Source organism: Ylistrum balloti, unplaced genomic scaffold, assembly GCF_031769215.1.
Source record: "Ylistrum balloti isolate Yb309-2 unplaced genomic scaffold, AGI_CSIRO_Ybal_v1 Utg370450, whole genome shotgun sequence".
Classification (NCBI taxonomy): Eukaryota; Metazoa; Mollusca; class Bivalvia; order Pectinida; family Pectinidae; genus Ylistrum; species Ylistrum balloti.
Genome location: NW_026782299.1, coordinates 3,049,494 through 3,065,779, shown reverse-complemented (window position 1 = coordinate 3,065,779; position 16,286 = coordinate 3,049,494). Strand labels below are relative to the sequence as shown.

Sequence of the window (16,286 nt, the reverse complement as noted above, 5' to 3'; positions counted from 1 at the left end):
TGAACCAGTCTTCGAGATCACAGAGATAAAATTAATTGATGCTTTCCACCAACTTCTGATTATTAACAGAGAAGTAAGGAACCTTTTGATCGTCCGAATGGCTATATTTGCCGTGTAAGCTGATAAACTTATGGTTGCAAAAATGACCTTGATCATATTCAAGTAACTGGGGTTAAAGTTGTTTAATAAAGCTTCAAATGGCTTCTTCTGATAAACATTAGGTATATAATCATATTGATATTAAGTGTTATAAACTGATAAAATAATCATTACGTTATAACAGTACTACGGTGAATACAAAGTTCATAAAGCATGACCATTTCGAGAACGTCTGATCATTTTTCAATAGAATTTGCTCCAAGGATGTTCAGTTTGAGTCTACTCCACAAAGTGTTGTATTCCGGAAGTTTGGGGTATGTGTAATGTTGAGCATGTTTCTTGGATGCTGGTTTCCACTGTTGAGAAGGTTTACAAGCATCAGCGATTCTCTGAAACAAAATATACATGTATATATATTAAAAGACAAATTGGATTTTTCGTTCTTGAAGATAAAGCGGAGGTTGCAGCCATTACTAAAACGGAGATACTGTAAAGTTTGCTGTTTCGATAAATTGTGGACCAAAACCCTCTCTCCTGGCAGAAAGCCATATATGACGAATCCAAGTTTAATACATTTATGTATATGTTGGTTTTCCACAATGCCCAACGTTAATGTTACAAGTATACGCACTCAATGTAGATAAACAAACAACTAGTTTGGTGATTATATTGAAATTAGAAGTTTTTCTTTTCAATCGTTGTCGTACTTGGTGGTGACAGTGAGTGAATAACAATTTTTTTTCATTAAAACACAACTGGCAAAGCGGCTAATTGGCAACATATGTGTGAATAGATAAAGAGACGAGATAATACGATTTGTCAAATTTCGATGCAAATTGATCATTAAAAGATCGGCGCAAATCGCTCATTTATTGTGTCGAGCTGAGAGCTTATTTTGTTTTATCTGTTACGCTTAAAACTCGATATTTCTAGATATTGCAATGAAGTGTGTTTATTGTCATTTTCCTTGATAATTTTACTTTAAGAATGATAAGCGAGGTATAATGTAGACGCATTGGTGATTCCGTCAGAATACTTTTAAACATCAAAACGTAGATAAGAATATATAATGTAGTTGTAGATTAGTAGATTTACCGACCTCTAAAAACGTACTCCCTTTACTGTTCCTATAGGCGACACAAGCCATCACCACGACCGGAACAAGTGGAACAACTCCTATCACTATTCCTACGGCAGTGGCGTAGGAGGGGTACTTATAGGCTCCGTAGGATGGGGCTTCATATGTACCAAACGCGAATACAAACACAAACTGAAACATCAGAAATTAGGTGTAAAATGTTATGTGTGATGAAAGCGACAAAGATTACCCATTGAAATACCATAATTATTTAGTGCTATTAAGAAAATGAGTTCGTATATAACACAACTCGAATTGTTGCCTTGCCATTTCTATAGCACTCAGATGAAATGTTATTCAGCTCTAGAGTGTTCTTTATATTTTCTCGAATTTCGTGGGGCTAATATTTCGCGACTGGACTGGTTGTGGCTTCTCTCGTTTTTTTAGCACAGCATGTCTAGATGCACTTCCCGAGTTGCTGATGAACTGTAGAAATATTTGTTATATGTACTTGATTTCGTGTTATCTTGGTCGTGTATAAAACGAATATCTCCAACCAGTACATTGTACGCACCAATAACGCAGCGGGTGCTACAAAAATGATGGCGATCCTCATTATGACAGGAATCCCAAAACCGATCATCATGGTGACGTCAAGAGAAAACCTTTCAGTTCCTAAATAAAAAAAAACAAATACTCAATTCGGATAATCCTATTTAGATAATCACTGTCTATGATATACATCTGTATTGACATAAAGAGTAAAGATTAGCCAAATAATAAACAGATATCAAATATAAGTTGTTACAATTCATAAACTGGAGACGATATTTTATCACTGCAATCGTAATTAATTCAACTGAGACAAAAATTCATCGTTTCTGTTTAAGGAAGAAATATCATTGTTGACTGACACCATCAAAATCAAAATATTTTATGTACCGTATATCCAGCCAATAATGAGCAGTTCTATGAATCCAAAAACCGGTATAGACAGACCAATGTACCAGTCCATTAGCTGGAATACGTACATACCGCCCTGAAATTGATATTTATATAAATAATAAAAATCATAAACAAGCAGTCATTTACAAATTTGCAGCACATTTCATTTTGCATTTTTTTAATTCTTTGTACTTGTGATTTCTGTCTTACCTGGGAACATAATACAAGCCCAAATATGCACCATATTAAACACACCAAGGCATGTATAATTGTTCTCTTCCTCCTCAGAGACGGAAACTGATCAAGCAAGGCTGTTACAATCGTCTCCATGTGTGAAAACTGAAATTTTAAAAATAAAGCTTAAATGGATACGAGGCAAGGGGTTAATTAGAGTTTTTTGTAATATAAATACGTAATCTGACACATTTATCGCCAATTCAAATCTTGAACCAATTAAAAAGAAACATAAATGTCTTCTATTAGGCTCACATCTATAGCGTACATTTTTATTGGAGATAAATTTTCGTTTCAAAATTGCCTAAAGATTTAAAGCGTATTTTTAGTGTATTCGTGATTTGATTAAGAAAAATTCATGGAAAATTTACCTTTTATCTAAAGCACACGTTTTTCAAATCGTTATCAAGCATATTTGTCGAGATGTAAAAAAATCGACAACCTATGGATAAAAATATGGCGTTGTATGCTTTTGCAGCGACAAACATCTTTTACATCTCGTAATATAGATCATGTTATAACTTTGTGATAACAATCACGAAATGATTTATATACATTTTATTTCGTTTAAGTAAATCGTCATTTCGTTAAATGTTAGCCAAAGTTTACTACCTGTGTATCCAGTCCAATACTTAGTAGCATCAGGAAGAATATAACAGACCATAAATTTGGCAACGGAAGTTGAGCGAGTGCTTCAGGATAGGCCATAAAGACCAGTCCTGGTCCTGTAATATATCAAAGAAAACAAGAAATTACCAGTATATTGGAACATTCACACTTTGGCACTTTGCCAATACAAAAATACTGTAAACGTAGAAATTTACGCGTGGATGAAATTTACAACAAATACGCGTTAGTCGTGCAAATTTCACCAACACAGTTGGTTTTCAATTGTTCATCTTATATATCATTTCGACACCTCGTAGTAAAGTATACATACATTTATTGAATATGAACGTTACTTAGAATTAACACATTGTCGCACATTTAGTTACATGTATGCACTTGTATACCGGTCGAATTCATATAAAGACATTGAGAGAAGATCGTGTTACGCACTGAAGCTGAGAAACAAAACGTTTTCTGGATAATTAAAAGCTCGCAATACGTTATTTTATCAAGTGCATTACGGAGTCAACATGAAGCTGAATAATGGTTTTGCGATCTGGGTTTTGGCCCCCGATTTCCTTTAAAAGTTGAAAAAAAAAGCTTTTTAAAATGTAAACATTTCGTATTTTTTCATAGGTTGATATTATCACTCGACTGACGTAGAATTGTGTACAACATATAACGAAGCTTAAAGCTGATAATTTTAAGTCATTTTAACCATGTCCTCGATTTACATAACTAGATACGTTATGTATATTATAAAGCTGAATCACACAATGATGATCCTAGATATATAAATATAGTCAAATATAGTCAAATAGTTATACATATGTAAATTTCGTTTGGAAATTGGTTTATTTCATCATTGTGATGCATTACTAGTTTGAAAACACCAACATATCCTGGCTGACCGCTCTACGTAGAGACTCTGAGTGAACAAGGAAATTTAAATAATTTGTGAACGATAAGTTTCTTACTTTATTAAATATGTATTGTCAGGCTTGTATACACAAAGATATAAGTTCAAATCTTTAACGTCTTACAATATGTGTTTACATTTACTACATATCACGATGTAGATAGCTGTATTGCTACTGGTTCTACAGCATACGTCCATGTGAACTACTCGTTTGGTTAATACAGTGACCTAATTTGAAGATACGGGAACATGAAATGGTGAGATGATTAAAAAGAACTTGGGTCATATTTTAAACAAGGTAGGATGACACAGCGGTTTACTGTATTTACAATATTTACACAGCCCGCAACTGAGTACAGGAAATAAGGATGCACTTTCAAAATTAAAAGTGTTTGCTTCGTATCAAGTAAACCATCATTATAAGTCAATGTTTCAATCAAATTTTCCTTAAATCACTCTTTATTAAATAAATCTGTATCCATTTTTTATTTAGAGATGAGCAATTTTTTCATATAAGTTCAACTGGAAGAATTTAATTCAACAGTTGAAATGATCTTCAGTCCAAGAAAATCAGAATCATGTGATAATATTTTGCCGGTATTTTTGAATCCGAGAGAGTCTTCATCCTTCAAAAGAATTCAAGGTATCCAATATCTTCAGAATTCAAGTTCTCCTTGTTTAGAAGCAATAACCGAGGGATGCTGTTAATTCGCATGTTCTGCTTACTCATTTACTGTATACTTTTCAAAACAAATTTAAAATTCACTACTGAAATTCGGAATCCTTTAACTTATTTCATAAATGTTTTCCCTACATAATGAGATGAAGAAACTGAAATATTTATATTAGAAGTTTGAAAACCGGGTATTAAGACTAATCTAGAAAACCTACCGAGCTACCACGCCCTTAGACCCTATGATGAAGGGGACATTTTGTCAATAAAAGGTTAGGTTTTCTAAGCATACTCAAGTTGAACGAAAGATACATGTAACATCAGGCACATGCCCACTGTGACACGTATAACTTCATGTAATAGCCCGTTATATTTTAGGTCTTTAAACATAACACGACGTGCCAGATTTCACTTGATTTATATCGAAGCCATAAACGATGATTATGATAGATAATTTAACCCCAATATTATTTTGTTTAGATTCAAATTAGAGAAGTAAAATAATATCTTAATTGGATAAGTTGGATAACCTATGTGTGAATGTCCATCTCGCAATTAAAATCGTGACTTCTTTCAACATTTAAGCATGACTTATTATGACGTTATGCTGTATTTTGTACTTTGTCTGAAGTAGTTTTTGTTCAAAGATTTAGTTTCATTGAATATGATTCAATATTTAAGATGTCTCTATTTGATATTTGATACATTAGGTCATGGCATTAGGTCAGTGTCACAAAAACAAGATGAAAAATCTGATATATTTTCATGTACATATAGTTAGTGAAGAAATAGGCTGACCCATTGAAAGGAAAGGTGAAGTTATAACACACTATTCCAAAATATTTACATTGCATTTAAATGCGCGATGCTTGTTTACATCCCTAGATTTTATGTAAACGTGATTTAAATGTGAAGCGACTTGTAATACATATGGATGTAATGTTACATGATAAATCTATTTGCCAAACAATATCAGTTGAAACATTGAAACTATTCTAATGCTAAGTATGATCAATGACACCCAAGTGGCGCCATCTACTGCTTCCGGTATAATGACATGAGCTCTGACGTTGTATAAAAATTGTTTCTTTTAAAGTGTTTAATGAAAATCTGTTGTTATAAATGTTAAAAGAAGCATTTTATTATTTAGGTAAATTATTCAGAGTAGGGTGTATTAAGAACGACCTGGGTAACTATAGAACCCCGAATTTAGCCGGTGAATATGTAGATATCCGGAAGATGCATATATTATACGATAGGATCTGGTAACGGAAAAACCAAAGATTGAACAGTATCCAGTACTAGATAATTAACATCCAATCTTCCTTAATTAAGAATTAGGAAAAGAACAATTATTAATATTATTATCATTTATTATTACTATGTTTTTTGTTTGTTTCTACAATTTGAACAGAATATATACATTTATGAAAAACTAGAAATTAAGCCTCAAAGTAAAAGACTTTTCTCTGGAGTTCATGCGAGCATAGTATTCTGGGCAAATCATATATATGTATAAAATCCTTACCTGACGTAACAACTTCCGGTATCGTCATTCCAGTTTTCTCAGCCATGAAGCCAATCACAGCAAATACCACGAATCCACCAAATATGCTGGTTCCTTCACATATAAATGTCAACAGGATGGAATCTCTACCAAGTGAGAGAAAACTTATCACTTTTTGTTCCCTTTTTCACGTTTATTCACAATACATTACCACACTTGCTTGATTTCGTTTCTCCCATTTCCAACAAAACTATTGAAACCAACGCAAATGAAAAAAAAAAAAAATGAAAGGGAGAAAAGAGGTTTCCTAACATAAACAATGAAAACAGAGTTTTTTGTAATAAAACATATTTCCAAAAGTGAGTTCTGGACGAAAGGACACTTACCTGTAAAAATTGTTATTGAATTTGTTATAACTTGCCAATGTGATAATTGGCCCCCAGGCAGGACAGAGAGAGTAGAACACTTGCAGTGCAGCCTCTAGCCATACCTTGGAATAGAAAAGCTATGCTATGCAGAATCTTCTAGAATTTGTTAACACTAACCTAAAATGAAATCGATACCTTTTTTATACGATTGATACGCCAGGCACCTTTTTTTCAAACTTCGTATATCGATCTGGGCTGATTTTTTTATCATGATTTTATTTTCATAAAAATGATTTTTAAATATCCTATCTGACTTTAAATATCTCAAGTAAGTTTTTTGTCATATTCACATTTCATATCATTCATATGTCATATTATTTGATAATCATAAGAATTAACAATTTGTTCTAATACCTGCAAATCTCCTAGCCGTTGGAACTGTGGGGTGATATAAAATAGTATTCCATCTTTGGCCCCAGGTAAAAGTAATGCCCTGATTAATAGTACAGTAAGGAGTATATACGGAAGGACAGCGGTGACATAAACCACCTGTAATGTAACACTAATAGAAGTATAAAACATGTAGGATTTTAACATACGATTCAAACGAAACGTAAAATACATATTATACCAAAATGAAGGAACACTGAATATGAAATTCGGAAGAGACACGATTTTTCTTATCAGTCATTGATACAGCCGGCATCAAGCTGTAACCTATGATTTATTGAATTATGGGGCTTGTGAACCTTTCCATCTAGATTTTGATATTTCTGTCGATCAATTTTTATTTCACCCCTAGGTGAATAGACTAGACCTTGAAGTACGAAACACTTTGCTCTGCTGTATCTAATTTTCACTTTATACTTAAATATGCTATTGGCTTGTGTGCAAATCTTCCATAAATTGCATCAGGTTCTATCTCAATGATTTTAAATGAATATGTGTATTTTCCTACAATGAATTCAAATTGGCATTAATTGCATCAGCAATATCTATCACCGACCACCGCAAAACTTGTGGAAAAATTAAAACCGAATGTGCACATTGATAAGGTTATACCACAATTACCTTTCCAGAAGACCGTATACCCTTCACAAGACAAAGAAAGAGAATGATCCACGCAGCTAGATAACAAACTGCCAGATGCCAAGGAATTCCTCCTATCTCGTGTAAACCAGAAGATATCTCCAGAAGGCCACGTCTGGCGAAAAGATGGAATTACATTTATTTATTTACATGCTCATTAATTCGTGTTTGTTTTTCTATTTCTTGAATGAAATATTCTTATATTCAAACATTTTTTGTTCTCTTTAAGCAAGTGATGTAAAATATTCAGCTATGTTCTTTAATACAACTTACCGAGACTACATTTGGACTTTTTTTTACCTGTGCTGAAAAGTTTGTTCACTTAACCATAGTTATAAGCTTACCTTGTTTCAATTATTAATATCTTCTAGGAAAATATATCAATTGTTTAAAACTTAAAATCAAAAGGGTAAAAATGTATGTGTTTTTTTTTTATCTGAAAGTTTTGACATTTGACCTTATTGAACATACAAACCAAGCATATCTTATTCATTGAGAAAAAGCATTTATAAGTAAGAGATTGAACTTGCTGCCAAAATTCCTCTTCAGAAGTAAATCTCTTCATTGAGGTAGCTGATAGATTTCCGAAATTTTCTGCCGAGCCGGAAATGTTGGTCAGTCCTTTTCCGGTAGTATTAATGCCAGACGTCGGGTGTCCATATTCCGTAACGTTTGATGATGAAATGACCTGCACCAGCAAGCTCCTTTCTGTTATACAGTTGTCGGTATTCCATTTGTTGTCACATGTCCGCCATGGTAGAGGGCTGAGAAAACTGTTACCCAGATAAAACAGAGTCCAGGCGATGATGATAGTGTAGTAGGAGCTAATTATCACAAGAACTAGCAGCACACCCGCACCAATACCTTTAACATACACATGTTACAAATATGATATGAATGCAAGTTACTGCAAAAAGTGTAAATCTTCGCGATCATTAATTTGCCGCGTTTAATGCGTCAATAGATAAGAACAAAAAAATCAAAAAGGCGAATAGTTTGATGACTATGTACACATCGTTTCGACACAATTTTCAGACCGCTGAAATATTGAAAGATCCACTTAAATGTTCACATCGAGAATTTTTCCACATGCAAAACACAAATATCTATTTGAGCAATATGACACAGAGGAAGACAGAGGTAGATAACTTAAATTCAAAACGTGGAAAAATATTATCAAAGAAAGTCCCGCGAGTGTTCCTGATGAAGATATGTTGTTCTTAGTAATATGTATCAATGGACAAAATACAATGAAATCGGTAAATACGGGGTTTTTATAATTATATTATCTTGTTACCAGATCGCATTTTGTTTGTAATTTGTTAATTGGTTATATCATTGAACTGGGAAGGAAAATGAATTTGATATTATTATCAGTATAACGAGGCAGATATTCAAATTGTACATTGCCAATAATAAATTCCCCTGTTTAGAGTAATCTAAACAGTTTAAATGTATTGAGTCCTATCTTAATTCCTAATGCACAGGTAATGTATTAAAACGGTAATTGACTAACAGACGAATATTTGAGCAAGTTTAGATTATATAATTTTTTTATCATTGTTACTAATGCATGATTTTGGTATATGTAATGACGATGCATGGATTTACAAACATAAAGTTATGTACCTTTATTCAACAAAGGTGTTGAAAATCTGGTTAATTTAGGTGTCCGTTGTTTCTTTTCTTTTTTATAATTGAAATAATTGAAATATAAAGGCTAAGTTAAAAACCTGGTTATTTTTTGTGTTATTTCTGAATAAGTGTTTTATGTGAAGAAACATACATGTAATACTGAAACATCAGGAGTTGTTTCTCTCAATATATCCCGTTGACATTCTCCTAAAAGTTGAAAGTTTTATGAAGCGGTCTATAGCCTTACCTGTAATTATCTCCTATAGTTCTACCTTTCACACCTAGTCTCACTTTGCACAAAAATACCTTACCTGTATACCTCAAAATGCAGAATGTTGGCTAAGTGAGAAGATACCATTTTAGACACGCAAACTTTTACCTTTCAGCAGAGGACACAACTCCCAGGCATGTAGGGCTGTTCGGCCAGTAAACTGACCAATGGCCATATCGACAAAGTACATAGGCAGTCCACATATTATAAGGAAGACCAGAAAAGCAATCAGGAAACTTCCTGTAAAAGTTTAAAAATAGGAAATTAAATTACGATAAATGGAAAAGGTATGGGGTCACCTGTCTGTCACATGTTTTTTTTTTATCTTGCACTCTGGTGTCCTTTAGTAAGACCCCTCTGTGGCGCGCTTTTATTCGGCACTACAAGTTTAACTTGCTATAAAATTGTTTGGATATAAATAAATTCAATGATATTAATAAGTTAATTAAATATTTAATTAAATGATTAATAGAAATAAATAATATCGCATTTAGTATTAGTGATATCCTTGTAATCTTCAGCACAAAATTTGATACCAAGATATTTCATCATAAATAAGCGTGAAGTTGTGAAGCCCCTTATCGTATAAAATTGAATAAAAATGAAAATGGAACTTTATTTTTCAACTTCATGAATCAATTGTATTGTATTGTTTATTTACTGTAAGCCTTACAAATATTTTAACAGTTAAATACATAAGAACACTATATGTACATGTATGATATAAGGCTAATATAACACAGGTAACATTACGTCTAAAGGAATTTAAAAGTCATCTACACCTGGCACTAAACCAGGGCTATTGAACTCGACGCTCTTTTTATTGACAGATATTGACATTACGTATGACGCCGGTAGCGGAAAAAAGATTGCAACTCTTTTGTCGAAGTGTATCGTTATTCCAAATGTGTGTCGAGGCGATATGGAAATTAACGCATTGCAGGTAATTTATGTATAGCGTCTTTCGACTGAACGAACACGCATTGAATGGACCCTTCACAACATCAACATCAGAGAACTACCTTAATTATGTTGTACATAATGTGTCACCATAACTCACGCTTCATAGTTAGTCCCCGTTCTAGAGCCTTGCATGTATCGACTCGTTAAAAAAGGCGTGGGTTCTCTGACAGGTATGTATGCAAACATTTTTCATGTAAAGTGAATAATGATCAAAACCACAAGTACAGCCCACATTGATTTTCTACATATCACATTCATTAATGTACTTGATTTTTGCTTTCGACACAGTTGCATATGGATGAAATCTAAACAGCTGTGTTGTCCCTGTTTTTGGTCCTAACATGACCAATATCTTTAACTCACATGGAAACAAACTGACCACAATGGACATTGGGCAAGTCATTATGATCGTCGTAAAACTTTCATTTGGAAGGAAATTTTTCACGACCTAAGCAAGCATGTGATTTAATGATTTGTTTGTTGTCAAGTCAGCATTGTTTTTATTACCTCAGAACAAGCTAGTTTTGTAATAAATCACATTTAAGATCTGCCAATGTGTGAAAGATTATCTTTCATCTAACTTACATACAAGTATTTACTCCACTTACATGTCATAAAAGATTTATTAATAAAACAATTTATTTAAGGGAGCCTCTTGCATACTTGAATGCAACACTTGTAACAAGTTCCTTAAACCATATAAGAAATAGAAGTTAATTCAGCATGCTTTCATCACGTGATTATTTCAGAAACCATGCCATTCATTTGGTCTCCATTTTGGTGTCATGACCGTTGTCCGCTTGTACATAACCTCATTGTATTATACGTGTGTATTCAAAAAGAACGTGCAACGTAAATATATCCCATCGCTTTACAGACGTCAAATTACCTTTGCTATTATACATAGATGACTGTTTTTGTTATCAATTTTCTTATACAGATAATTACAGAAAGTTTTCACTAACGCGAATTAAGAGTTGACGAATGTCCGCGACCTTTTGTTATTGTCTTTCTTTTTTAAAAATATTATCTCGCACGTGCAAAAGAATAATGTTTTATAACAGACCCTGATGTGTCGCCGCATGTATGAGAAATTACAAAGTGTTATTATCATATAACCTCAAGTGTGAAATGTTCTATAGTTACTGAAACTTTGTGTTCACAAATACACATAGCTGATAGTGAACAATAAAAATTATATTTTGAACAAAAAAGTGATGAGTTAATATCGTGAACTGTAAGGACAAATTTGTATAGTTTTTCGACCAAGTTAAAATGTACAATAGGTATTTATTAAGTAACCCGGCCCGTAATCGCTAATTACGTTTTGGTCACGAAAAGAAATAGACAATCACACGACGTCGCGTACAATCGTCAGTGCTAATTGAAACGTTCAGTAATTGTGTTAGAAATTTGACAGTTAAAAGAACCTTTCCACAATTATAAATGTAAAGGTGTAGCGAATAGACATATGTATGTTTCACGTTTTTATTGAAAAAAAAATGAAATGTTGTTTTCCTTAAGGACTTAATTGATACATCAATTATTGTGACACTTAGATGGAAGGTAATGAACTGACGTCATGTACACGCGATTACGGTCATGACATCAAAATGGAGACTGTATATATATAGAAATCTAGTACAGCCCCACACTTTCACACTTTGATTTTTTTTTATTAAAGTGATTTATTTCACAAATAATTTGTGATTATGTATAAAAACCTATTAATGCTACAGTGACGTCATACAAATTAGTACGTCACATGCTTGTTAAGGTCGTGAGTTTCCCACCAGATGAAATTTTACCTTTTTTTCAAATTGTCAACAGCCGATGACCATTGAAGTTCTTTTATTTCTTATTGAATTAAAGAAGTCGATAATATCACAATAAAAAAAAAACACTGCGACACAGTTGTTAAGATTTCAATAACATACAATTTTGTCGAAACCGTGAATCAAGTACTAGTATGTGATTTGAAGAACATCGAAGCGGCCTTTAGGTTTTACATTATTCAATAGTTAAACAATGAAACATTTATATGTTCTTCTAAATAAACCCTTTTTATTCTGACATGTCTGAATTGCTCCAATAAATATTTTGAAACCTTAATATTCTGACACTTTGATAAAATCAAAACCGAAGTATCTGACTTTTTGCTTTATCTCTGAAACCCCAGCGTTACTTTTTTCACACGTAGAAGACATTTCAATGACAAGACATTGCTCTGTGTCCCCTTAACAAATGTACACAGAGTGACTTAAGGATATTTTGACTGAAGCGAGACAGAGCACGCGAGGACGTACGTAAACAGGGATAAGTCAATACACCAGCGCTATTTGGATTTATCAGCGTCGGAGAGAAATTTTACTTCTTATATCTTGAAAGACATCAGAGCTATTTTTAACTCAGATTCAAATGTCGTATTTATTTGTTTATCCAATACGAGTTTGTTTGTCAACAAGTAATGATAACACTTCGTAACAACTAACTATAGCATATTTGAATTGTTGTATTCAAATCTAATTTCGTTTATGAACTGTATCGCTTTTATTTGTATTCTGGAAATTATAAGTATACAGTTTTACAGGTCATTATTTGTGCTACATTGATGAAATGTGATTTTGTGGGTTCAAGATGTAGAAACCACAATGTACGGAGAACAAATTTTGAGCTCAGGGTACATAAAAGAGTATGGAGAATGTAGGTTTGGGTACAAAGTACGGGGTACAAATCGTAGAGCACGGGGAACGCTGTATGGAGTATTGGGTACAGGATGCAGAACAGAGTGGGGAGTCGAGATTTGGCTACGTAGCACAGATCACATAGTACGGAGAACGAGGAAAGGAATATTGGGTACAGGATGCAGAACAGAGTGGGGAGTTGGGATTTGGCTACGTAGTACAGATCACATAGTACGGGGAACGAGGAAAGTAATATTGGGTACAGGATGCAGAACACAGAGTATGGGGAGTGGAGATCATAGAGAACGGGGAATGGAGAATTGATTACAGGATGTAGAACACAGAGTATGGGGAGTGGACATTTGGGTACAAAGTACGAGATAAAGAACATAGAGTACGGAGACGGGGAATGGAGTATTGGGTACAGGTACAGAACACAGAGTATGGAGAGTGGAGATCATAGAGAACGGGGAATGGAGAATTGATTACAGGATGTAGAACACAGAGTATGGGGAGTGGACATTTGGGTACAAAGTACGAGATAAAGAACAGAGTACGGAGACGGGGAATGGAGTGTTGGGTACAGGTACAGAACACAGAGTATGGAGAGTGGAGATTTGGGTACAAAGTACTCGATAAAGATCAGAGAGTACGAGGACGGTGGATGGAGTATTGGGTATAGAAAATAGAGTACAAAGGATAGAGGTTTTAGCACATATTACTGGGTACAGGGTACATGTTTTTTGGCAGAGTGCAGGGAATAGAGTTTTGGCTAGAGGATTCCTACACAGAGTGCAAAGAATGGCGTTTTGGACGCAGAATACAGATCATAGAGCGCGAGAACTGGGAATTGAGTATTTGTGAACAGTTTCTATGGTAAAGGACAGTGCTCGGTACAGACAAAGATTACAGGGTATATAATACTATAAAATAGTATAGAAAAAAGGGTACGGAATATGGGAATCTGCTTACGGGACACTTGGTATAGACTACAGAAAAAGGTACAATTACAGATCGGGTGTACGAACCACAAAGCACGGGATAGGAGAACATGGTATACTGTGTGATGTTCGGAATACAGGGAGAAGAATGTAACGGGATTATATATATGAATATATATCTAGGCGAAGTACTTGTACATTTAAAATCACAAAATATATAAATAAAATAAGATAAAGCATATGTCATAAGAGACAGAATTTTCGTTATTATCAATACAGGGGATAAATCTTATCTTTTTCCGATGAAAACAAAAACAAAAACAAACAAAAAAACAATAGAAAGTCGATAAAATGAAAACATTACCTCCACCATTCCTCATGCAGAAGTAGGGAAACCGCCATATATTGCCCAGCCCTACACAATATCCTATCAATGAGAGTAATGATTCGGCCTTATTAGACCAAAATTCGCGCTCACTACCAACTTCAGCCTCAGGAAAGTCTGTGAGAGGATCATTTTCACATTTTTCCATTTCATCAAGTTCTTTCGATTCCGTTTTAAGGGTTTGCATGTTCTTACAGTTTGGTGTGAAATTTCACCTGCCACTGACTTACTGAGCTCCCAGTGTAAGTACATACGCGAATGGTTGGATTTAAGTGCATTCGGTTTAAATATAATGTATTTGGTCATTTAAATCGATAAAGCGAGGGTAGGAAATTAATAATCCACGTTCCCTTTCGTAGATCTTCAGAAAAAAAAATAATAGAAAATGTAAAATTATATTTTATGATAAGTCACTACACTTTAAATACCCTTTATATGTTTCTAAAGAGTTAAGGTGCATAATAGGCTACATCGCTACATCGGAGAGTGATCACACTGCAGTCTGTATGTTAACAAGAGGCCCGAAGGCCCTGTATCACTCACCTGGTTGTACTAAAACCAAACTATAGGAAAAGAATTCTAAAGATTTGCAAGCAGGAGGAGAAGGATTAGGGACAATGTATTCTATTTCCTCGATTGGGCCCATTCCTCCTGCCCTGGGGCCGAGACCAACCGTTTATACAAATTGATTCCTCTTTCACCCAACAATGCTTAACATCAAATTTGGGCAAAATTCAATTAATACTACAGGAGGAGCAGGCTTTTTAGAGAATGTGCTCTATTTTTCCTATTGGGCCGCGTTCCTCCTGCCCTAGGGGCCGAGACCCATTATTAATGACTCCACTTCACTCATTGATAAACATTGGTTTTTTAAAACGCAGAAACACAGAGGTGGCTTTTCCTAACACTTGTTGGTCAATGAGGAATAGTTCTTGGCAATCTCTTTATATCTAAAGTCAGAAAATTTCCCTTTGAATAATCGTATAGAGCCTAGTGAATCAGTGTCAAAAAAGAGTTCAAGCTATAACTGAATGAATTTTATACTGTTTCTTGTACGTACATATCATTGTTATTTCGAATAGAATTTCAGCATTTAAATATAAATGTTACAAGCACGACAAAACCTACTCATATCCCATTCAAAAGACACACAAAAACCTAAATATTTCGATTTTCGCAATAGTATCAGAAGAGTACATCATATATAAATATTTTATACTTCGCAACAATGTGGTAAATAAATGTACTAATCCAGTTAGAGTTAGTGCTTAGTAAAGGTACGAATCCAGTTAGTGTGAGTGCTTAGTAAAGGTACCAATCCAGTTAGTGTGTGCTTAGTAAAGGTACCAATCCAGTTAGTGTGAGTGCTTAGTAAAGGTACCAATCCAGTTAGTGTGAGTGCTTAGTAAAGGTACCAATCCAGTTAGTGTGAGTGCTAAGTAAAGGTACCATCCCAGTTAGAGCGAGTGTTTAATAAAGGTACCAAACCAGTTAGTGTGAGTGCTTAGTAAAGGTACCAATCCAGTTAGAGTGCTTAGTAAAGGTACCAATCCAGTTAGTGTGAGTGCTTAGTAAAGGTACCAATCCAGTTAGAGTGAGTGCTTAGTAAAGGTACCAATCCAGTTAGTGTGTGCTTAGTAAAGGTACCAATCCAGTTAGTGTGAGTGCTTAGTAAAGGTACCAATCCAGTTACAGAGAGAGTGCTTAGTAAAGGTACCAATCCAGTTAGAGAGAGTGCTTAGTAAAGGTACCAATCCCGTTAGTGTGTGCTTAGTAAAGGTACCAATCCAGTTAGTAAGAGTGCTTAGTAAAGGTACCAATCCAGTTACAGAGAGAGTGCTTAGTAAAGGTACCAATCCAGTTAGAGAGAGTGCTTAGTAAAGGTA

The 16,286-nt window shown here is 34.2% G+C and overlaps 1 protein-coding gene across 1 annotated transcript; it reads right to left on the bottom strand.

Annotated features, from left to right (window-relative positions):
* Positions 1-335: 335 nt before the first annotated feature.
* LOC132554968 (sodium- and chloride-dependent glycine transporter 2-like) lies at positions 336-14,587 on the bottom strand. The gene is made up of 13 exons (XM_060219296.1): positions 14,380-14,587; positions 9,536-9,667; positions 8,052-8,385; positions 7,504-7,636; positions 6,847-6,981; positions 6,451-6,554; positions 6,086-6,210; positions 2,969-3,081; positions 2,333-2,461; positions 2,120-2,216; positions 1,752-1,852; positions 1,199-1,369; positions 336-488 (listed from the first exon to the last, which is right to left on the bottom strand). The coding sequence occupies exons 1-13, from the start codon at positions 14,585-14,587 to the stop codon at positions 336-338; spliced, it is 1,935 nt and encodes a 644-aa protein (XP_060075279.1).
* Between the last annotated feature and the right edge of the window lie 1,699 nt (positions 14,588-16,286).